A 20591-nucleotide genomic window follows, 5' to 3' on the forward strand; every position below is an offset into this window, starting at 1 on the left:
GGGCAGTGGTTTGCTTTTATGCTTCACTCAGATACTTGTTTTAGGCAAATAAGTCATTTATTTATATGCTGTTTTCTTGTGTAGTTATAGGGATGGCCCAGGTAATCCACTTAGACATAATTATGAAGGTACTCTAAGAGATCTTCTACAGTTCTTCAAGCCCAGACAACCTAAGAAACTTTACTATCAGCAGGTATGAGTCCAAATTAACGTAACTGTGGGTATAAAGAGAAGGCTTGGGTTTTTGTGGAAACGTATCTAAAATGAGTCTCTCTTTTTTTAATAGCTTAAGATGAAAATCACAGACTTTGAGAATAGGCGGAGTTTTAAGTGTATATGGTTAAACAGCCAATTTAGGGAAGAGGTAAGTTTTGTTTAAAATACCGTGAGTTTTTATTTTATTGGAGCTTATCGTTTCTGTATATCCCCAGCTCTTAAACTAAAATAACGAAAGAAAAGCGCTGTCTAAATGACAGCAGGTATTAAGTGCCCCCTGGCCCAGGGTCTTCCCTCCTCCTGCCTGGTGTGATCTTCTCAGGCCTTTGGGGTGAATGACAGTGTTGAGCTAACAGCTCCCTGTAATCCTTTTCTTACTGATTGGGAGATGTTGGCGCTTCCGCGTTGCTACTTGGCCCAGGGGAAGTATCCCGCTCAACCTATTCCTGCCTTGGCCGGGTCCCAGTGGGTCCAGCAGGCCTCTGAGTGGAGCAGTCGTTGACTCTGCTGTGCACACACGTCCCACATCGCTAACGCAGGCTGCTCACGGTCACCTGCTTGCTCCAAAGAAAGGTCCAGCCGTACCTTTAAGTGGTTCTTTTAGACAGTCTGTGTCCACTTGGATACCATGTTACTCATCTCTCTCTAGCTCTGCCAGCGTTGAAGGAAGATTTGAGCCATAACCGGCCTCCCCTGTGCAGGGTGGGTCAGATGAAGCCCACAGTGTGCCTGGTCTGTTCTCTAACCCTAACCCTGCTGGGAATTGGGAAGGCTCTTGGACAGCCCTTCGGGGAATCACGTCCTGAGAGGCTGCTCTGTAAATGGCAAGCTTTTTGCATAGAGTATTTGTCTCTAGAAATGAGTCTGCATCCTGGCCTGCTAATACTGGGTGGGGCCTAGGTTACCGCCGATCTGCCCACCCTGAGCGAGCTCACAGGTGAGGGACCACCGCACGGGAACATAGACAAGGACATGTTGGACCAGCTGGAGACGATTGAGAACAACCGGGGCAGCTTTTCCTCGTTTGTTAGTGCAGACCTTTTGTTTTCTTTAAAGTGCTTATTTCATCTTTCCATTGCTTAGGAAATAACACTATATCCAGACAAGCACGGGTGTGTCCGGGACCTGTTAGAAGAATGTAAAAAGGCTGTAGAGCTCGGGGAGAAAGCATCAGGGAAACTCAGGCAAGTATTTCTTGACCCCAAAGGTAGGGGTGGCTTGTCCCCCCCCCACCCCCCCAAGTCTCATTAATGGAGATGGAGCACGGCCAGGGGCGGCCAGGGGCAGTGTGCGTCCTGGCCAGGTGTGGAGAGAAGCGGCCTACTGCCTAGGTTTATAGGTATTTCACAGCTCAGCCATTTTCCCCCTTATCTCCTGGTGTTAATGAGCTGTAGAAAAAAGGTGAGATTCAGGTAGAAAAGCCAAGCAGAGGAAGGGTATATGAATCAAACTGTGAATGATCAATGAGAAGCTGGGTCACCCTGGATCTGTTCAGCCAGCATGCAGGCTGTAGAAGGAAGCCCCCAGTTTGATGATGAGTGTTTATTTCAGAGAGTTGGACACTGTTCTTAGCATTTTGCCTTACAGTCAGCTGGTAGGACGAACAGCTTTTGGGGCTATTTGGTTTCCAATATGCTTTCTTTGGAATGTCAATAAAACAATGAGACCTTAATCTGTTATCTAAAGAGTAAGTGAGGAAAACTCTGGTCTTGCCTGCCTTGAGTTCCTTTTGGGAAAGGCTCCCACAGGCCCAGGAGCCTTATCTCACTTTATCTCTGTGCCCACTTGCACTAAGACCAGCTGAGTCCTTTGCTCTCATGCTCTGCGGGGACCGCCTGTTCCATGTTCTGTCCGCTCCCCATGAGTACCTGCTCTGACATTTCAAACCCTCTTAAAAATAAGAGGACAAGGACATGTTGTGGTAGCTTTATAGATACAATTCTTTCCTAGAAAACTATTTGTGATCGTTGTTTTATTTTTACACGAACATATGTACTTACTTCACTTTCTTGCCCTTGTTTTTTCTTTGTTCAGGCTGCTAGAAATTGTAAGCTACAAAATTATTGGCGTGCATCAAGAAGATGAACTATTAGAATGTTTATCTCCCGCAACGAGTCGAACGTTTCGAATAGAGGTAACTGTCTCCTTGTTGGCAGAGAGTTGGTGAGGCCACTGGGTGGGCCTGGGCCTGTCTGCTGCTTCCTAAATACAGAAGCAAGTCGTGTAAGCAGCTGAGTTTGCGTTTTTGTACCAATAGTTGAGGTGTGTGTGGTTTTATTTGTTTTTGTTTTTATTTTATTTTTTTATCATTTTTAAGTTCTGGCATAAAGGACATTGTCATTGCTCTGCAGCCATCTGTTCTTCTCCAGAGTTTTCCATTTTCCCCAAACTGAAACAGTCACCGTTCCTCAGCCCCTGGCATCCACCATTCTACTTTGGTTTTGAATTTGACAACTCTAGGTACCTCATGAGTGGAATCATACAGTATTTGTCCATAGTAATTAATATTCAGTGTCGGCCACCAAGCAACTTCAGGCAGAACCTGTGGATTGTTTGAATTTAGAGCTGTTGACATTTCCCCAGTAACTGGAATAATGCACTATTTGGTCTCTATGCTGAGTTTTCTTTTGAAAAAACGTAGGTGTCTTTTGGCTCTGAACGCCCCGTCATTGATAGATCCAAGTTTGGCCCTTTGTTTTGGCAAAAATAGTCTAACGTCCTTGTTGGAGTGCTTAGTCATAATTTAAATGTGGCCATTTTGTCTGCATTACCCGTACTTACCCAGGCCTGTGTTTAACTCCGTGTCCGCAGGAAGTACCTTTGGACCAGGTGGACATAGACAAGGAAAACGAGATGCTCATCACAGTGGCTCATTTCCACAAAGAGGTGTTCGGGACGTTCGGCATCCCGTTTTTGCTGAGGATACACCAGGTACGGTGTTTGCAGTGGGTTGAGCGTCTCCAGTCAAAGCGTGAGTGTCGAGTGACTGTTGTTGCTAAATCAGGGCCCTGCTTGGGCGGCTGGCCACAGTGCTGGCAGCACCAGGATGCCGGGAGTGACCGCCTGCGCTCACGTGTCCTCTGCTGTTCCAGGGCGAGCACTTCAGAGAAGTGATGAAGCGGATTCAGAGTCTGCTGGACATCCAGGAGAAGGAGTTCGAGAAGGTATGCGCCTGGGGGCCCAGCGGACAGCGCGCTCCAACCTCGACTGGGAAAGTGGCCTGGGTGTGTTTTGCTGGAGATGTGAGTTTTGGAGATACCCAGAAATAATGGGGGAGCTTAAATTTTTTTTTTCTTTTAGTTTAAATTTGCAATTGTAATGATGGGCCGACACCAGTACATAAATGAAGATGAGTATGAAGTAAATTTGAAAGACTTTGAGCCACAGCCTGGTAAGTGCCCACTCTGCAGGGGCAGTTTTCACCAAGCGTGAGTTTAGGCAGTGGGGTCGGGGGAGGGGGGAGGGGGTACCTGGTGGGGGGGGGGGGGACAGCCCCGGGGTCCAGTGCCAGCTCTTCTCTTTGCACACCTGGGTAACCTGTAACCTATGAATTCTTAGAGGATTAAACTTTGCGTATGTAATCAGTGGTGGCTAAAAGCTGAGCACTGAAGTGGTGGTGGTCCCAGGGGTACAGGTCCTCTGACAGTACTGCATTCTAGAAGCCTCTGAGACGTCTGGTCAGGCCGTGGGCATCCTTGGCCCCAGGTGAGCATGCTGCTCAGATGTTCCTGATCTCCCCGTGAACTCACACCTCGAGGCTTACAGGACATACTCGTAGTGGTTTTGAATGTCCATGTTGGCCGCTACGGACCCAGGGGTTCTAGGGTTGCTCTGTGGTCTCAGTTGCTTTTCTTTGTCCCCACCAGGTAACATGTCTCATCCTCGGCCTTGGCTAGGGCTCGACCACTTCAACAAAGCCCCAAAGAGGAGTCGCTACACTTACCTTGAAAAGGCTATTAAGATCCATAACTGACTTCCTTACCCCATGTGTCCGAGGCGAGGGACGGTGCGTGGGTGTGTGCCCCTTTTAACAGCGGAGAACTTTGGCACACACGCACACTCTCCGGAGTCGTCAGCAAAAGGATTTGCTGCTGATGTTAATTTTATTTTGTCGAGGCTGTTCAGTTTGGCTTCTCTGTATCTATTGACTGCCCTTTTGAGCAAAATGAAGGTGTTTTTATAAAGCTTGGATGCCAATGAGAGTTATTTTATGGTAACCACAATGCAAGGCAGCTGTCAGCGTAACGGGGGAGAAGGTTAGCGGAGCGCAGGTCCCCGGCCGAGGGCTCTGGGCTGTGTGTCGGCATGAGCGGCCTGGCTGCCGCACGCGGTCCTGTGCACCAGCCTGCAGCTAGAAAGTCTTGTGTTTAGGCTCGTCTGACCTGTTTCCTTCAGTTATACTTTCAATGACCTTTTGTGCATCTGTAAAGGCAAAACAGAGAAACTCACAACCTAATAAATAGCACTCTTTCCGTCATTGTGTGCGTTGTCAGCCCTGCCTCGGTTCTTCTCTCCTCGGCTGCCAGGGGTCTCACTCCCGCCAGCCATGCTGTCCTGCAGCCGGTCCCGACAGGTGTTTTGGGGTCTTTTTATTAAGCTGAAAAACATTGTTAAATACAATTAAGGTTTACTATACTGCGTTTCGGCAGACTTGATGATCTCAACAATTCATATGAGCAGGTGAAAGAATTATAAATAGAATTTCGTGAAAATGGAACAGACAGAACAAACGAGAGAGCCTTTAGCCAAGAGGGCATGCTCGCTAGTGGTTAGTAAGCTGCTGACTTTGTAAAAAAGCTAAAAAAGGAAAAATGAATTGTATATTTAATGAATGAACATGTACAATTTGCCACTGGGAGGAGGCTCCTTTTTGGTGGGTGAGTCTGCAAGTGAATCTCACTGATGTCGATATTCATGGTGTGTAGTTTTATTTCAGTCTCAGCCTTCCTCGTTTCCTTTCATTTTGGAGCTAATGCCAGCTGCGTGTCTAGTTTTGAGTGCAGTAAAATAGAATCAGCAAGTCACACTTATTTTTCATCCTTTCCCAGATTTTTTTTTTCTTTTTTTCTTTTTTGGTTTCTGTAGCAGCAGTGTACACCAACTCTTCCTGTATATTGCCTTTTTGCTGGAAAATGTTGTATGTTGAATAAAATTTTCTATAAAAATTATAATTCAGTGAGTGACGTGGAAGTTGAGGAAGATTTCTACTCTCCCTGGAAATAGGTTTGGGAAACCTTTTCCTTTATAACAAGCTTTTACCGAGATGTCCTTTTCCCTCTAATTTCAGTTTTTGGGGTTTTTTTTCCCCCCTCCTCTATCTAGTTACATTTGAGCTTAAGAAATAAAAGATTTTCCAGGAGGGAATCATGTACAAATGAGATGACTGGAAATACTGTTTGATGTTGTGAGGCTTAGTCCGGGAGGCCACGCCGGCAGGTGGACACGCGACCCTCGAGCGGTTCACCTTGGTGGCTTCGTCCCACATTTAGGGTGTGAATTTCCTGGTCTCTGGGCCAGTCTGTACCTTGGAGCGACTCCTTTCTCAATTTCCGCGGTAATGTGTGTGCCTTCCCACTCAGCGCTGCCTTCCGGCCGTGTGACAGGAAGCAGGTAGTGAGGGCCCCGGGGGACCTGGCCCACCCTCGCCTTCCTCCTGCAGAAGGACTAGTTCCGGGCAGGGCGACGAGAGCCATTCACTGTGTGTTTGTCTTTGAATGAACGTCCAGGTGTCGATCTGTTTTAGTTTTGTTGGTTATAGTCTTAGGTGACTGAAAGTTACTACTTTCCCTTAAGATATTAAATGACTGTTTTTTCAAAGAACTTGTTGTAACGTGTCCGTCGTGTGCTGCTTCTGCTTTGCCATTCACTCCCGGTGGTGGTGTCAGGAGTCGGAGTTCCCTGAGCTGGTTTTGGGGAGACAGGAGCGGAACTTTTATGTTAAAGGAAGAAACCTGCCTTCGGCTGGCTCACCTGAAGCCGCTGAGCGAGTTGCATCCTGTGTCCTCTCGCTCTGCGGCACGGTGGTACGGTCATGGCCCCTGCCGACAGCAGTCGGTCCTCACAGCAGTGTGTCCCTTGGAGCCGTAGTGCGACAGCAGCGGGTTGCGGTCAGTGTCCTCCCTGCGTGTGGCACACAGAAGCCGCGTGCTGAAACGGTCTCCTTTAGAAACTACAAGAGCATGCGAAGGCTCATCTCGAGCTAGGTGCAGGCTGCTCCCTAGCACTGGGTGTCCTGTCCCTCCAACCACCCCTGCTGTGTCATCTTTGTCCCTCCAAACACCCCTGCTGTGTCATCTTGGGGACCAGCACATGCAGCGAGAAGAGAGGCGGGTGCCTACAGTGATGCTGGCTAGGGATCATTCTGGTGAAATAAATGTGTGATTCCATTAGGGAAGCTGAGTCTGTCTGTGTCACACCCTGGGGGACAGGGTCTTAGTGTGTAGCAAGGCCCAAGGATGACGCTGTCAGCCGCAGCACACAATGGGGCCCTGCAACGTGAGTCCCTGTGACGGCGGCAAAAAGCCAAGCGTAGGTACCATCTCTTCTGATGGGAGAGCCCCCTGACCAGGGCTCCCCACGAGGTGGCACGGGAGGGGCATCTGGAATCATATACAACTGTCACCATTTGTTTTGAGGCAAATGTTCATGGTGTCTGGGATGGAGACTTGTGAGAGCCAACTAAGGCCTCAAGTTTGAAACCACCTTCGCAGGTAACTACACGCAGCACTTAGGGAAGTTGTAGCACCTTGGGCTCTGTGCGTTGGTTGGCGGGGGCGGTGTAAGAAAGACGTTTCTCTTTTGTGGTCTTAGCCTACTGTATTAGGGCCTGGGTGGGTAACTGTGTGTAAAAGGCCAGAGAGTAAATACTGTCGGCCCTGCAGACCAAACTCAGCTCTGTGACTCAGCCGGAGGACAGCCCCAGGCGACGCTTGCGTGAACAGGTGAGCCGGTTCCAACAAACCTTCATCTGTACAAACAGACCTTTCGTCCGCTGACCCTTGGGTTGGAGGGAGAATAACACGCCTGTTCTAGTGGCTTGATAGGTGGGTCTGCTGGGGGGCTTGGCGAGTCAGTGACTGTGGCAGCCAGGCCTGTCCCTTCCTAAAGGTGTTCACACATACACGTCAGACATTGTCGAGTCGGGACTGTGCCTCCCCGGAATTTTTGTATGGGTAACATGTAGCTTTCCTGGCCTTGCCGTTTTTTTTTTTTTTGTTACCACCCCATCCACCTCACCCTGTCCCCTAGTCCTTGCTGTCCTGGGGGAGACACTGTATCTGCTCCATCCTGTGCAGTAGCCACTCATGTGTCCCTGGGGCCCACGGAGTGAATACTCTGAATCGGCGCGTGCGGCTCATGCCCACCAGTGTGTGATGCGGCTCTAACCTTGTCAATTGTTAGAATGGTTAGTTCCCCTGCCGAGCGGCTGAGCTAATGTATAAAACGCGAGCACATTGGGGTTGGCCTTTTTATGACTGGTTCATTAACAGAAGCTTTTAGGGGCATTCGTTTTCTGGGTGGGAACGAAGTCAAATAAGGACGAAGTCCCCAAATTCCTGTATCTTGCCACTGGGGGGAACGAACGGGTGCTTGTGCATCTTCTGCTGACTTGGCCTTCACAGCCTCTGCCTCTGGGTGAGGCCTGGAAGCGGGACCCCCGGGTGACCTTGAACGGTCTGAGCAAAATTGGTAGTGCTGGTTCTGGAGGGAGGGTCCCTACTCTGCTCCCGGGGGCTCCAGCCCACACCGGCTGCGAACCACCAGTGCTGGATCTGGGCATTCGGGTGTTCACAGCGAGATGCTTGCACGTCAGATGGGTGTAAAACAGGGGGAGAGGGGAAGAGCTACAGACTCCGCCCAGCCGCCAAGCCCAGCTCCTGCTGCAGGACTGGTCTCCTTCCCACCGGTAAAGATGTGGTGCCGCTGGGCCCTGCAAACTCACTTCTGCGAAGTAGGCTTCACCGCAGGGCAGGAGGCAAGGAAAGGTGGTCGGTGTCGGCCCCTCCCTGGCGAGTGGGGGCGGTGGGGGGATGAGGGTTATGCCAGAAGCTGCCCAAGGATCCTGGCCTGGCCCAGGTGGCCCCTCAGAGGCCCCACCCTCCCGGGCACGGCTCAAGGTGAGACCCACCAGGCATAGCCATTTGCCCGGGCTGAGCCTGCTGGGAGGGAGGCTCCGCAGCCTCTGATAGCAGAGCCTGCCCAGGAGCCAGCGCCACACACTCCTGTTGGCCCCCGTGATAAGGTTGGGGGACTGCTCTGTCTCCAGCTCCGGCCAAGCTTGGGGAGGGCAGGAGCAGCAAACCCTGTGTCACCACCCTGCGTAACGGCCACTGCCGTTGAGCAAGGCAGCCCGTGCTGTGGCCTCAAGGTGGTTGGCATCAAGGTGTCTGGCAGCCCAGAGTAGACCAGAACCCGGACTTGGCAGGGCCTTGTCCTTGCCAACTGCAGAGCAGGCATCCAGACCCCAGCTTGCTGCCCCCCTCGCCTACCCATTTCACGGGTGGCCCGGCTCGGCCCTCCCTGGATGGGAGGATGGGAGCCGTCCCCGGTTTCAAGTGAGAGGCCAGCAGCTTGCCAGGCTCGTCTGCTCAGGGCACGCACCGTATCCTTCCGAGCCGTGGGGCTCTCCCGGCTGTACCTCCTGGGCTGCCCTTCCGACAGGCCCCGGGAGTGGCTGAAGAGACGATACTGACGGGCCAGAGAACGAGGCCATGACCCCAGCCCACCGCCAGCCTGGCCCTCCTGCTGGGTCTTGGCGTGGGAACCAAGGCTGCCCTGGGACGAGGCCTCAGATGCGTGAGGACTGAGAGGTAGCAGCAGTGGTTGAGGCCGTGTCCCCTAAGGCGGTGAGTGCAGAGACCCTGAGACCGGCTGAAGGGCCGGCCAGGGCAGTGGCCATGGTTCAGCCCCACGTTGCTGCCTCTCAGGAACCCGGGGCCCGTGTAGCTGCACTGACAAGATGTAAAAGAAGCAGAGAAGCCTGGATTTCCAGCGTGAATTCTCCCACTTTGAAGAGTCGGCAAATGATATTTTGTTAACACTGGGCAGTCTCAACCCAAGAGGCCTGGGGACTGGGCTGTGGAGTCAAGGCAGAAGCTCGCAGTCACGCAGGGGGCAGAGGAGGGCCCAGCACAGCAGCGCGTGCACGGCGGTGAGCGGAGCGCCGTGGAGCCGCAGCCAGCACCGAGTCTCTCTAAGGGGAGCCATGTGGGCAGACGGCCATGAGGCGCTGTCACAGGACTGCGGACCCTGGTGTCTCACACCTGTCTGAGAATCTGAGTCACAGCTGGCAGGCCGCTTGGAGTCTGAGCACAGGGCTCCGGCTGGACTCTGCAGGTGTAGGGTTCAGGCTAAAGGTTGGCTTTGCTGGCAGAACCATGACTGTTGCCTGCTGCAGCCTGGATGCTTCTGCAGGGCCACCAAGCCCTGCTTGGGACTGCACGGCTTCGCCTGTAGGTACAGAGCTTACTTAGCTCAGTCGTCGCCTGTCCCGTCCACCTGGGCCTTCCCGGTCGGCCTGTGTTGACTCGGCACCCCTGCGTCCTGACCACAAATGAGAGGTTACTTCCCTCATCTTCAGGGACTCACCAGGGTTCCCATGTATGGGGCGCCTGATTGTGTCAGAAACTTCACCATCTACTCCTAAAAATCCTGTTGGGGTGGGTCTCTGTTTGGACATGGAAACGAGGCTCCCAGGCCCGCAGCCAATGCCTGCTTGGAAGTCGGTTCTCCCGATTGCTCAGGGCCTCTGGTGGGGGTGGCCCAGTGCAGGCATCGGGGAGTTCACATCGGAGAAATCCGTCCTGGAGCGTGTCCTAGCTGGCTGGTGTGACGCGAGGACCAGGCTTCTGGTGGTGCCTGACCCGGAGGCTCCCAGGAACCCCTCTGCCTGCTGGAGACCACCTGGTGGAAGCTGGTTCCTGCTGCTGTGCCTCCCAGCCTGCAGCTTCACGGACACTTCTGCACCTTCCTCCCCCACGCAGGAGTCTTCGGCAGACAGACCTGAGTTTGCACTGCTGATCTGGTTACTGGATTTGAATAAACCATCCCTGGGCCGGGCTTCGGCGTCAGCGGGATGGGGCAGGGCTGCCCCGCCGGGGTGGCCGTGAGCATAACTGGGAGCCCCCAGCCACGCTCAGGTGGAGACAGGCCCACGGTTTCCTGCTTGTCCCCTCTTCCCCCTAACCTTCCCTTTCTTTGTGAAGTTCATATTAATTGAAAAGATGATGGGAGAACAGTGTTTCTCTCTTGAAAAATTAAGAAGTCTTGGCCGGGCACCGTGGCTCACCCCTGCAATCCTAGCACTTTGGGAGGCCGAAATGGGAGGATTGCTTGTGGTCATGAGTTCAGGGGCAGCCTGAGCAAGAGCAAGACCCCATCTCTACTAAAAATAGAAAAAATGAGCTGGGTGTGGTGGCGCACACCTGTAGTCACAGCTACTAGAGAGGCTGAGGCAGGAGGATCCCTTGAGCCCCCAGGAGTTTGAGGTTGCTGTGAGCTAGGCCAATGCCACGGCACTCTAGCCCGGGTGACAGAGCAAGACTCGGTCTCAGATAAATACGTAAGAAGAAGTCCCCTGGCTGTAACACTGGATCTTATGTTGCCCCGGCCCCTTCTTTACCTGGTCCCCAAGCTAACCCCATTTTGTTCAGAAGGGGTCCCGTTCCTCAGGCACTTTGGGGCCTTTCGACGGCCACTGCCCTCTGTAGCAGCCTGTGCAGTGCCGTAGGCTGCAGCCGTGAGGGGGTCTTTAGGATCAAACCCCTTGGTGGGGAGCTGGACAGACGTGTAGGAAGATGTGCCCCTGCCTGCAGCCAAGCCCAGACCTCCCACGTCTGCCTGGGAAAGTGACAGACCAGAGGGTGAGTGGCCCCGGAGAGCCACGGGGCAGGGTGTGGGCGTGTGTGGGTAACACCAGGGCCTGTGTGGCTGGAGTTGGGGCAGGGAGGGGGAGCCGGCTCACAGATGGCCCCGGGTGAAGAGTGTGGGCAGGTGTCCTGTAGTCTGAGCTCTGGGCCAGCACTGCTGCTGGTGGGGACAGGAAGGAGTTGGCAGGATGTGTGGCCGGGAGACCCAGGGGATGTCTCCTTCAAGGACAAGGCCGGGATGAAGGAAGAGAAGGAGCCATTTCAGGAGAGGACAGGATGGAAGAGCCGCCCTGGAGGGTCTGGGATAAGAGGTGATGGCAGTGCCATTCCCAGCCACCCAGCCCCCGCAAGGAGGGAGGTGCTTTGAGACCTGCTGGGAGCAGAGGGTGAAAGCTGTGGGTGCCAGAGGGGAGGAGGCCAGAGGGGGGCCCAGGGCAGAGGGAGAACGTGCGGGACAGGAGGGTGGGAGCCCAGGGACTGTGGTTTCTCTCTCTCTCTTTCTTTCTTTTTTTTTTTTTTTTGAGACAGAGTCTCGCTCTGTTGCCTGGGCTAGAGTGCCGTGGTGTCAGCCTAGCTCACAGCAACCTCAAACTCCTGGGCTCAAGCAATCCTCCTGCCTCAGCCTCCCGAGTAGCTGGGACTACAGGCATGCGCCACCATGCCTGGCTAATTTTTTCTATATATTTTTAGCTGTCCAGATCATTTCTTTCTATTTTTTAGTAGAGACGGGGATCTCGCTTTTGCTCAGGCTGGTCTCGAACTCCTGACCTCGAGCGATCCTCCCGGAGTGGTAGGATTACAGGCCTGAGCCACCACGCCCGGCCGGGACTGTGGTTTCTAAGGAGCCAGGAGGGAATGGAGGCTGCGCTGGGACGGCGAGGCCCCATGCAGTGGACACGGGCCACCTGGGCACTGTCCTGGCACTCCCCTCACCTCCCACTGTGGCAGGAGAAAAGGACACAGGGTGCCAAGGTGGTGCCGCCAACGTTTATTTCCGGGCGGTTCACAGGCGGTGGTGGTAGAAGAGCTCGTGCTGGCACACGGGGCACGAGTGCTTCACGTCCAGCAGGCTCCTGATGCAGAAGGGGATGAAGCAGCAGCCCAGGGCGCACCTGCAGCCTCGGGGCAGCGACAGCGGCGTGAGCTGGGGCTGCCCTCGGCCATGGCAGGTGGGCCTCTATGTTCTAAAGCTCCTCAAATGATTCTCCAGGCCCACTGGAGTTGCGAGCACCCTGAACCCACTTGTTCTTGACTGCCCGTGGTCACACCAGCCCAGGGGGCCTGCCCTGAGCCTGCTGCTTTGCAGGTACTGCTCCCCCGCCATGCAGCCCCCACCGTTCTGGGGGAACCGGGACCTCCCCTCCGTGCATGGTCCTGCCCTGCCTCCCCCGAAGCTCTCCCCCCATCACCCCTGCCACAAGCCAGCCCTCCCCCAAACCACCCCCACACACCAATTGCTCAGGGCCTCTGCGAAGGGAGGCCAAGGGGCAGCCACTCACCCGAACACAAACAGAGCCGAACACAGCAGCCAGGAGAGGACTCCTGGGACGTGTGAGGTCACCGTGATGATGGTGTTCCCGCAGTAGGGACAGATGGTCTGCATCGGCATGGAAGTCCTTGGCCTAGGCACTCTGGTGTATACTTCTGGGGGTGGGGGAGGCAGGTGGGACCCCTGGGCTAGAGCCCCTGTGACCTCTCACCTCCTGCAGGCTCTCAGCGCTCACCTGAGCACCCAAGGCCAGCGCCCCACCATCCCCCTGGCCACCAGCCTCAGGGCCCCCCTCAGTCAAGACCCCAGGCCAGGGGGATGTGAGCATCTCCAGGGTTCAGTCCAGCGAGGTCCCCGAGATGCCCTGCCATGCACGTCCCTAGCAGTTCACTCATTCGTGTTAGCCAGAGACCATTTCCAATCTCTGCAGTTAGAAGGCCCTGACACCCTTGCTGGAGCAATTGTGTGAAAGACAAACAGGCAAACCTTCCTGTTGTTTCTTCCTGAATGCAACTCTTCTGTGCTTGTACAGTGAGACAAAAAAAGTGTGTTTGGTTATTTTAACACTGCAGCCATTTCTGCCTCCTTGGCGGTGGCTGGATTAGTGTTCTGAACTGCCGGCCCGGAATGGTGGGGAGGGTGTGTGAAGGCTTCCTCGGGCCTGGGGTGAGAAGATGCTGGGATTTGGGAGGTGGCAGCCCTGATACTTGTGGGGTGCAAAGCGAACACTCCACATAGAGGAAACCGAGGCACAGGCGTGTGTGTGGCTGGAAGAGGGCATCCCAGGGGGCTCTCAGGGGGCTTCCCACCCCCGAGGTCGGCTTCCTGTGTTACCCTGAGGCTCCGCGTTCCCCTCCCTGTGGTTTGGGTAGAGAGTTTGCCGTAAACGTTTCCTGAGCACCTGCTGTATACTGGCCCTGGCCACCGGTGCCTCCACATTGGAGAGAGATGCCCCGGTATCCACTGGGGATGGGAGCGCCCCAGCCAGCTGCGGGAGTCACACGGCCTTGTGCAGGGGCGACCCCGTGCACGGTCAGTGGTCAGGAAAGCGCCTTCCGGGCAGCCCCGAGCGGGAGTCAAAGCAAGGAGAGGAGGCGGGAGGAGCTCACCTTGGTGGACAACCAGTGGGCCTCCGAGGTACACCGGGACGGGGCCTTGAGCTGGTGGACGAGGCGGCGGCGGAGGAGGAGGAGGAGGAGGAGGAGGATAAAGGTGTTGAGGATGACGAACATCTTTAGGAGAGAGGCAGGAGAAACATCCTCAGATCTGAGAGCCCCCGTACACCAGACACTGAGCTGGCACTCAGCCAGCCCGAGGGAGGCGCCCATTTTACAGAATGGGAAGCCAAGGCCGGTAGAATGAATTGAGTTGCCAGTGGCTGTGTATCCAGCAGGTAGAGAAACTGGGATTTGAACCCAGGCACTCTGACTCCAGTTGCAGCCTCGTGTCCTAGGATGTAAGCTCTTCCTGGAGGCAGCGCCAGGAAGTCTAGGATGCAGACAGCCTGGGGCCCTGTGGTCTTTTTAGAAAAATATTCAGCATTTATCACCCACTGCACCCTGTGCTCAACACTACTCTTCACCACACTTACTTCTTGCCAAAACAGCATTGAGGTAGGCATGAGGCATTCCAGTTTTGCAGGTGTGAAGACTAGGCTCAGAGAGGTTAAGTAACTTGCCTGAGGTCACCCAGTAGGTAAGCAGCAGACCAAAGCTGGAACCTAAGTATGCCTGACTCCAGAGCCCGTGCTGCTGCCATGCCCTGGTCAGAACAGCTCCACACGGGGCTGCGTTCCATTGACTCCTTTGGAGGAGGACTTTTTGGGTCCAGTTGCTGCACCCCCCCCCTTCTTCCCAACCTTGGCTCCATCCCAAGTGTGTGGACACCCCGGCTCCATGCCCTCGCCTCCCTGTAGCCACCCCTGGCCAGCCCTCGGGCCTCCAGAGAGTCCCCAGGCAGGCCCTGGGAGCAGGCTTCGGGCTGTTTGGGCAAGGAATTCTGGGATCCCAGATGCCCAGAGTGTGGTCCAGGAAAGGGGAGGATGGGAGCCTAGTTCACCTTCGTGACGTGTGGGCGACAGGGTCCCTTTGGGAGCCACATGGATGCTTTGCACAGGGACCTGGGCCTTGTCTTGACACTAGATCCTCCTCCCCTCCTGGGAAAGGGCCTGGTGGCTTGAGGGGGCCCTGGGATCTCCCCGCCCAATGCCCCGTCCTAGGGTGGGGCCAATCCAAGAGCAGGAGGCCCCTCCCATTTCATGCCACACGGGCTGGACTCTGGGACATGAAGAGGCTTCTCGCCCAGCCAGCGCCCCCGTAGCCCTGCCTGGGACTTGTTTCCTGGGCCCGTTTTGCAGGTGAAGACGCTGAAGGCCGGAAAGGGCTCCAGCCGGAAGATCACCCTGATCTCAAGCCCCTGTGTCAGCCCTCTCATCCTCTCAACCAGGGCGTGTGGCCAGTCGCCCTGGCTGGAGTGCAGTGGTGTCATCACAGCTCACTGCAACCTCCAACTCCTGGGCTCCAGCGATCCTCCCACCTCAGCCTCCCGAGGAGCTGGGATGACAGGCGCACGCCACCATGCCCGGCAGAGTACCGTTTTCCAGATGAGAAAGACAGTTCGGAGAGATTTGGTGACTCTCCCAAGGCCACGTCAACACGGTCAGGCAGGGCCAGGACCCCCACTCCCACCCCATTCAGTCTAGGTGGTCTTTCGCCACCCAGGGTTGAGGGTGTCATACCTGTTGTGGGGGAGTCATTGCTTGTCTTTGACAACTTCCTTGTGACACTTTAAGAGAAAGTACGTGCTGTTGGAGGCCCCAGTGCCTGATGTTCCCTACTGGGTCCTGCGGTCCCTGGGTTGGTGGGGCTGTTAGGACTTGCGGGGAGTCTGGTAAGACTGGGCTTGGCCCCCAGCTCAGCAAGGGGACCTGTGGTCGCCTCCCCTGCTTTTCCATGGGCCCCAAAGTCGACTTGTCCCTGGCCTCTCCCAGCCCAGCACCTGAAGGGAAGGGAAGGAACCCTCACCCTGGGGATTGTTCCATCTTGGTACCCTGGAAGTCTTTTGTCCCAGCAACGGTGTCCAGGCAGCCTCGGGTTCCAAGCTCTGAGAGGCCAGGCGCCTCTCTCGAGGAATCCTCATGGTGAGGCCTGGTTGCCGGGAGGTGTTGGGGGAGCCAGGGCCTCCCCAGGCGCCCTCTGCGGGGGTCTGGCTTGGGTGGAACAGCCATTGTGACCTGTATCTTCACAGCGGTCGCCGGGAGTGGGCCTTGTCCTCACGTCCTGGGGGAGGAGGGCACGGGCCTCCCTCGGACGTGGGTGCAGGCTGAGTGTGTGAATGAAAAACGAATGAGTCAATGAACGAATGAATGAGCTACGTGCCCCCTCCTCACCGCCCACCCCACGGGGCCTGAAACGCCCTCATGTCAAACCCCAGGGCCTGGGGTCTTTGTACAGACTTGAGATCACACATCTTGGAATGGGGTGGGGGCTGCCTCCTTCCCTGGGGATTCTGAGGGTGACGATCCCCCGAACACACTGTTGGGACCCCAGAAACTGTGTCTTGAGGGTGAACGAGAGAGAATGATGCTCTCCGGCTCTGTCCATCCCAGCCATCGCCACAAAGTGGCAGCACCGGGATGCCGTGAGTCCCCCGGGTCCCGCATCTGGGCTTTGCGGGTCTAGAGCTCTGCACCCTGCCCGGGGCTGAGGACTCCTTTCCCACTTTCCATTCTGCTCCTGCCCCAGGGCCTTTGCACTTGCCATTCCTGCTGCCTGGAATCTCTTCCCCGAGATACCGAGACACCTGATGGCTCATTTTCATTTCATTGTCATTTTCTCAGGGAGGGAACCGTGGCCCCTTTGTGGAGAAGAGTTGGCCACCTCTAGTATATCACCTGGTTCCATTTGGACAGCAGTTACCTTCTGCAATTAACCTGCTCTGATATTAGTTTAACTGATCAGCCTGCCCTGAAATGTCAGCTCCTAGAGGGTAGGGATCTCGGTTTTGTTCACAGCTGTCTTCCCAGTACCCAGCACAGTGCCAGGCTGCACGGTCAGACTCTGTCCCACGGGGAGCTGGTGCTGCACCAGGAAGCAGGGGGGAAGCCTGGGCTCCCGCACCTGGAGCTGCTCTGAGGGGGACCCTCCCTGACTGGGCTTTCTGGGGACGGCTTGCAGGGGTTCTGCAGACGCCCACGGCTTGCCTGTTCTGCTTAAGACAGCAGGTGCGTGGGGCAGCCAGAGCTTTCTATTCCCCACGACGTGGCTCTGCCCTTGTTATTTAATTTTTTTTTATTGTTTTTTTTTTAATTTGTAGAGACGGGGTCTCGCTCTTGCTCAGGCTGGTCTTGAACTCCTGACCTCAAGCAATCCTCCCACCTCAGCCTCCCACAGTGCTAGGATTACAGGCGTGAGCCACCTCCACAGGCTGCCAGAAGCCTCCAATGTGGCCAGCTCTGAAGTGTCTTGAGAGTGAACGAGAGGATGCTCTCGGGCTCTGTCCATCCCAGCTATCGCCACCAGGTGGCAGCACCGGGCTGCCGAGAGTCCCCCGCGTCCCGCATCTGGGCTTCGCGGGTCTGGAGCTCTGCACCCTGCCCGGGGCTGAGGACTCCTTTCCCACCGGGCACGCACGGGCCAGGCTGGAGCAGTGAGGAGGCACCGGAGTGCTCGTGAAGCCGGCCCAAGGGCACACGGCGTGGCCGTCAGAGCCGAACTGGACCCCGGCCCCCCAGCACCCTGTCTGGGCTCCCTAGTCCTCTGCCCAAGGATCAGCTGCCTTTGGGGTTCAGGGGTCCTGGAGGACTGGGTGTTTTTATTTTTTAAACCTTTGCACCCCTCAAAATTAGGTCTGGCACAGAGGGGGAAGAAAGTGGTTAAAGTGTGGGCTCCATCACTCCCACCTGTGTGACCCCAGGCAGGCATCTTCACCTCTCTAAGCCTCAGTTTTCTCCCCTCCAAAAAAGGTCTAGTAACACCTTCTTCTGAGAGTGTATGTAAATCCAGTGAGGCAGTCTTACCTCATGGGCTGAGGCTTCACGGGTGTACTTTCCATTCTGCTCCTGCCCCAGGGCCTTTGCACTTGCCATTCCTGCTGCCTGGAATCTCTTCCCCGAGACACCTGATGGCTCGTTTTCATTTCATTGTCATTTTCTCAGGAGGGAACCGTGGCCCCTTTGTGGAAAGGCATTGGCCACCTCTAGTATATCACTTGGTTCCATTTTGACAACAGTTACCTTCTGCAATTAACCTGCTCTGATATTAGTTTAATTGATCAGCCTGCCCTGAAATGTCAGCTCCTAGAGGGTAGGGATCTCGGTTTTGTTCACAGCTGTCTTCCCAGTACCCAGCACAGTGCCAGGCTGCACAGTCAGACTCTGTCCCACGGGGAGCTGGTGCTGCACCAGGAAGCAGGGGAGAAGCCTGGGCTCCCGCACCTGGAGCTGTTCCGAGGGGGACCCTCCCTGACTGGGCTTTCTGGGGACGGCTTGCAGGGGGTCTGCAGACGCCCACAGCTTGCCTCTTCTGGTTAAGACAGCAGGTGCGTGGGGCAGCCAGAGCTTTCTATTCCCTATGATGTGGCTCTACCCTTGGTATTTAATTTTTTTTATTGTTTTTTTTAATTTGTAGAGATGGAGTCTCGCTCTTGCTCAGGCTGGTCTTGAACTCCTGACCTCAAGCAATCCTCCCACCTCGGCCTCCCACAGTGCTAGGAGTACAGGCGTGAGCCACCTCCACAGGCTGCCAGAAGCCTCCAATGTGGCCCGCTCTGAAGCGTCTTAAGGGTGAACGAGAGGATGCTCTCGTGCTCTGTCCATCCCAGCTATCGCCACCAGGTGGCAGCACCGGGCTGCCGAGAGGCGCCCGCGTCCCGCATCTGGGCTTTGCGGGTCTAGAGCTCTGCACCCTGCCCGGGGCTGAGGACTCCTTTCCCACCCGGCACTCCTTTCCCATTTTCCGTTCTGCTCCTGCCCCAGGGCCTTTGCACTTGCCGTTCCTGCTGCCTGGAATCTCTTCCCCCACATACTGAGATACCTGATGGCTCATTTTCATTTCATTGTCATTTTCTCAGGGAGGAAACCGTGGCCCCTTTGTGGAGAGGGGTTGGCCACCTCTAGTATATCACCTGGTTCCATTCTGACAACAGTTGCCTTCTGCAATTAACCTGCTCTGATATTAGTTTAATTGATCAGCCTGCCCTGAAATGTCAGCTCCTAGAGGGTAGGGATCTCAGTTTTGTTCACAGCTGTCTTCCCAGTACCCAGCACAGTGCCAGGCTGCACGGTCAGCCTCTGTCCCACGGGGAGCTGGTGCTGCACCAGGAAGCAGGGGAGAAGCCTGGGCTCCCGCACCTGGAGCTGCTGCGAGGGGGACCCTCCCTGACTGGGCGCTCTGGGGACGGCTTGCAGGGGTTCTGCAGACGCCCACGGCTTGCCTGTTCTGCTTAAGACAGCAGGTGCGTGGGGCAGCCAGAGCTTTCTATTCCCCACGACGTGGCTCTGCCCTTGTTATTTAATTTTTTTTTATTGTTTTTTTAATTTGTAGAGACGGGGTCTCGCTCTTGCTCAGGCTGGTCTTGAACTCCTGACCTCAAGCGATCCTCCCACCTCGGCCTCCCACAGTGCTAGGAGTACAGGCGTGAGCCACCTCCACAGGCTGCCAGAAGCCTCCAATGTGGCCAGCTCTGAAGTGTCTTGAGAGTGAACGAGAGGATGCTCTCGGGCTCTGTCCATCCCAGCCATCGCCACCAGGTGGCAGCACCGGGCTGCCGAGAGGCGCCCGCGTCCCGCATCTGGGCTTTGCGGGTCTAGAGCTCTGCACCCTGACCGGGGCTGAGGACTCCTTTCCCACCGGGCAGCACGGGCCAGGCTGGAGCAGTGAGGAGGCACGGAGTGCTCGTGAAGCCGGCCCAAGGGCACACGGCGTGGCCGTCAGAGCCGAACTGGACCCTGGCCCTTCAGCACCCTGTCTGGGCAGCCTTACCTCACGGGCTGAGCCTTCAGGTGTTAACTCTCCGTTCAGCTCCAGCCCCAGGGCCTTTGCACTTGCCGTTCCTGCTGCCTGGAATCTCTTCCCTGAGACACCTGACGGCTGATTTTCATTTCATTGTCATTTTCTCAGTGAGGGAACTGTGGCCCCTTTGTGGAGAGGAGTTGGCCACCTCTAGTATATCACCTGGTTCCATTCTGACAACAGTTACCTTCTGCAATTAACCTGCTCTGATATTAGTTTAACTGATCCGCCTCCCCTAAAACGTTAGCTCCTTGAGGGTAGGGATGTCAGTTTCGTTCACAGCTGTCTTCCCAGTACTTAGCACAGTGTCTGGCACATAGTAGATGCTCAATAAAGATTGTTAAATGAATGTTGAATGGAAGAAATCAACGTGAAGCACTCAGCTCTGTGCCTGGCACGTAGAAACTTGCAGTGAGTTAGCAATGAGTGACAACAATCACGGTGACAGTAACAGAACCAGTGCAATCACGGAGGCCAGGGCAGGGCAGGCCACCCCAGGAACGGAAGGAGCCTGGAGTTTGGACACCTGGGGATCTGGGGAGGCCTACCTGGTCCCTCTCCTGCTGTGTGACTCTGGGCATCTTACTCGACCTTCTCTGAGGTTTGCTTTCTTTGTGTGCAATTAGGAAAATTGCAGCCAGAGAAAGGGCAAGGGGACTTTTTGCCTTCCTGCTCATCCTCTCTTCCCAGAAGGGCCCAGCGTGTGCACGGAGGCTTTGAGAGGTTAAGGCAGAAGGAATCCATTGCACAAGGCGTGTGGGGCTGGGCTGCGGAGACACCTGTGGAGCGGGGCGGCCATAGGAGCTGCCCATTCCTGCCTGGGGAGGGGCTGGCTGCCCCCAGAGCCTCCCTTTCCCCTCAGCCTCCTCCCGTTAGCAGTGGGGTCCCCTCTGCCCCGTCAGCACAGGGACCCTGGAGCCCTGGGGCGGGGCCTGTTGGGCCATTCTGGCCTGTCCTGAACCTCTCTGGGCTCTGCCAACCACCCTACTGCCTTCTCTTCCTCCCAGC

The 20591-nt window shown here is 55.5% G+C and overlaps 2 protein-coding genes across 4 annotated transcripts in view; one reads left to right on the plus strand and one right to left on the minus strand.

The window, feature by feature from the left end:
- Positions 1–6076, plus strand: part of USP7 (ubiquitin specific peptidase 7) — a 59440-nt gene extending 53364 nt beyond the window's left edge. For 2 of the 3 annotated variants that reach the window (XM_069486942.1, XM_069486943.1), the window contains exons 24-31: positions 85–193; positions 287–364; positions 1300–1400; positions 2251–2350; positions 3028–3147; positions 3309–3380; positions 3517–3607; positions 4083–6076. In XM_069486942.1, coding sequence (XP_069343043.1) covers positions 85–193; positions 287–364; positions 1300–1400; positions 2251–2350; positions 3028–3147; positions 3309–3380; positions 3517–3607; positions 4083–4189 — 778 coding nt within the window. In that variant the 3' untranslated portion in view covers positions 4190–6076. The remainder of the gene's footprint in view (positions 1–84; positions 194–286; positions 365–1299; positions 1401–2250; positions 2351–3027; positions 3148–3308; positions 3381–3516; positions 3608–4082) is intronic. The other variant, XM_069486945.1, reaches the window with a different exon arrangement.
- Positions 6077–12087: 6011 nt separating this feature from the next.
- On the minus strand, positions 12088–12693 carry LITAFD (LITAF domain containing). Its single transcript, XM_069486454.1, has 2 exons — positions 12584–12693; positions 12088–12196 (listed from the first exon to the last, which is right to left on the minus strand). The coding sequence occupies exons 1-2, from the start codon at positions 12691–12693 to the stop codon at positions 12088–12090; spliced, it is 219 nt and encodes a 72-aa protein (XP_069342555.1).
- Between the last annotated feature and the right edge of the window lie 7898 nt (positions 12694–20591).

This window comes from Eulemur rufifrons, chromosome 14, assembly GCF_041146395.1.
Source record: "Eulemur rufifrons isolate Redbay chromosome 14, OSU_ERuf_1, whole genome shotgun sequence".
Lineage (NCBI taxonomy): Eukaryota > Metazoa > Chordata > Mammalia > Primates > Lemuridae > Eulemur > Eulemur rufifrons.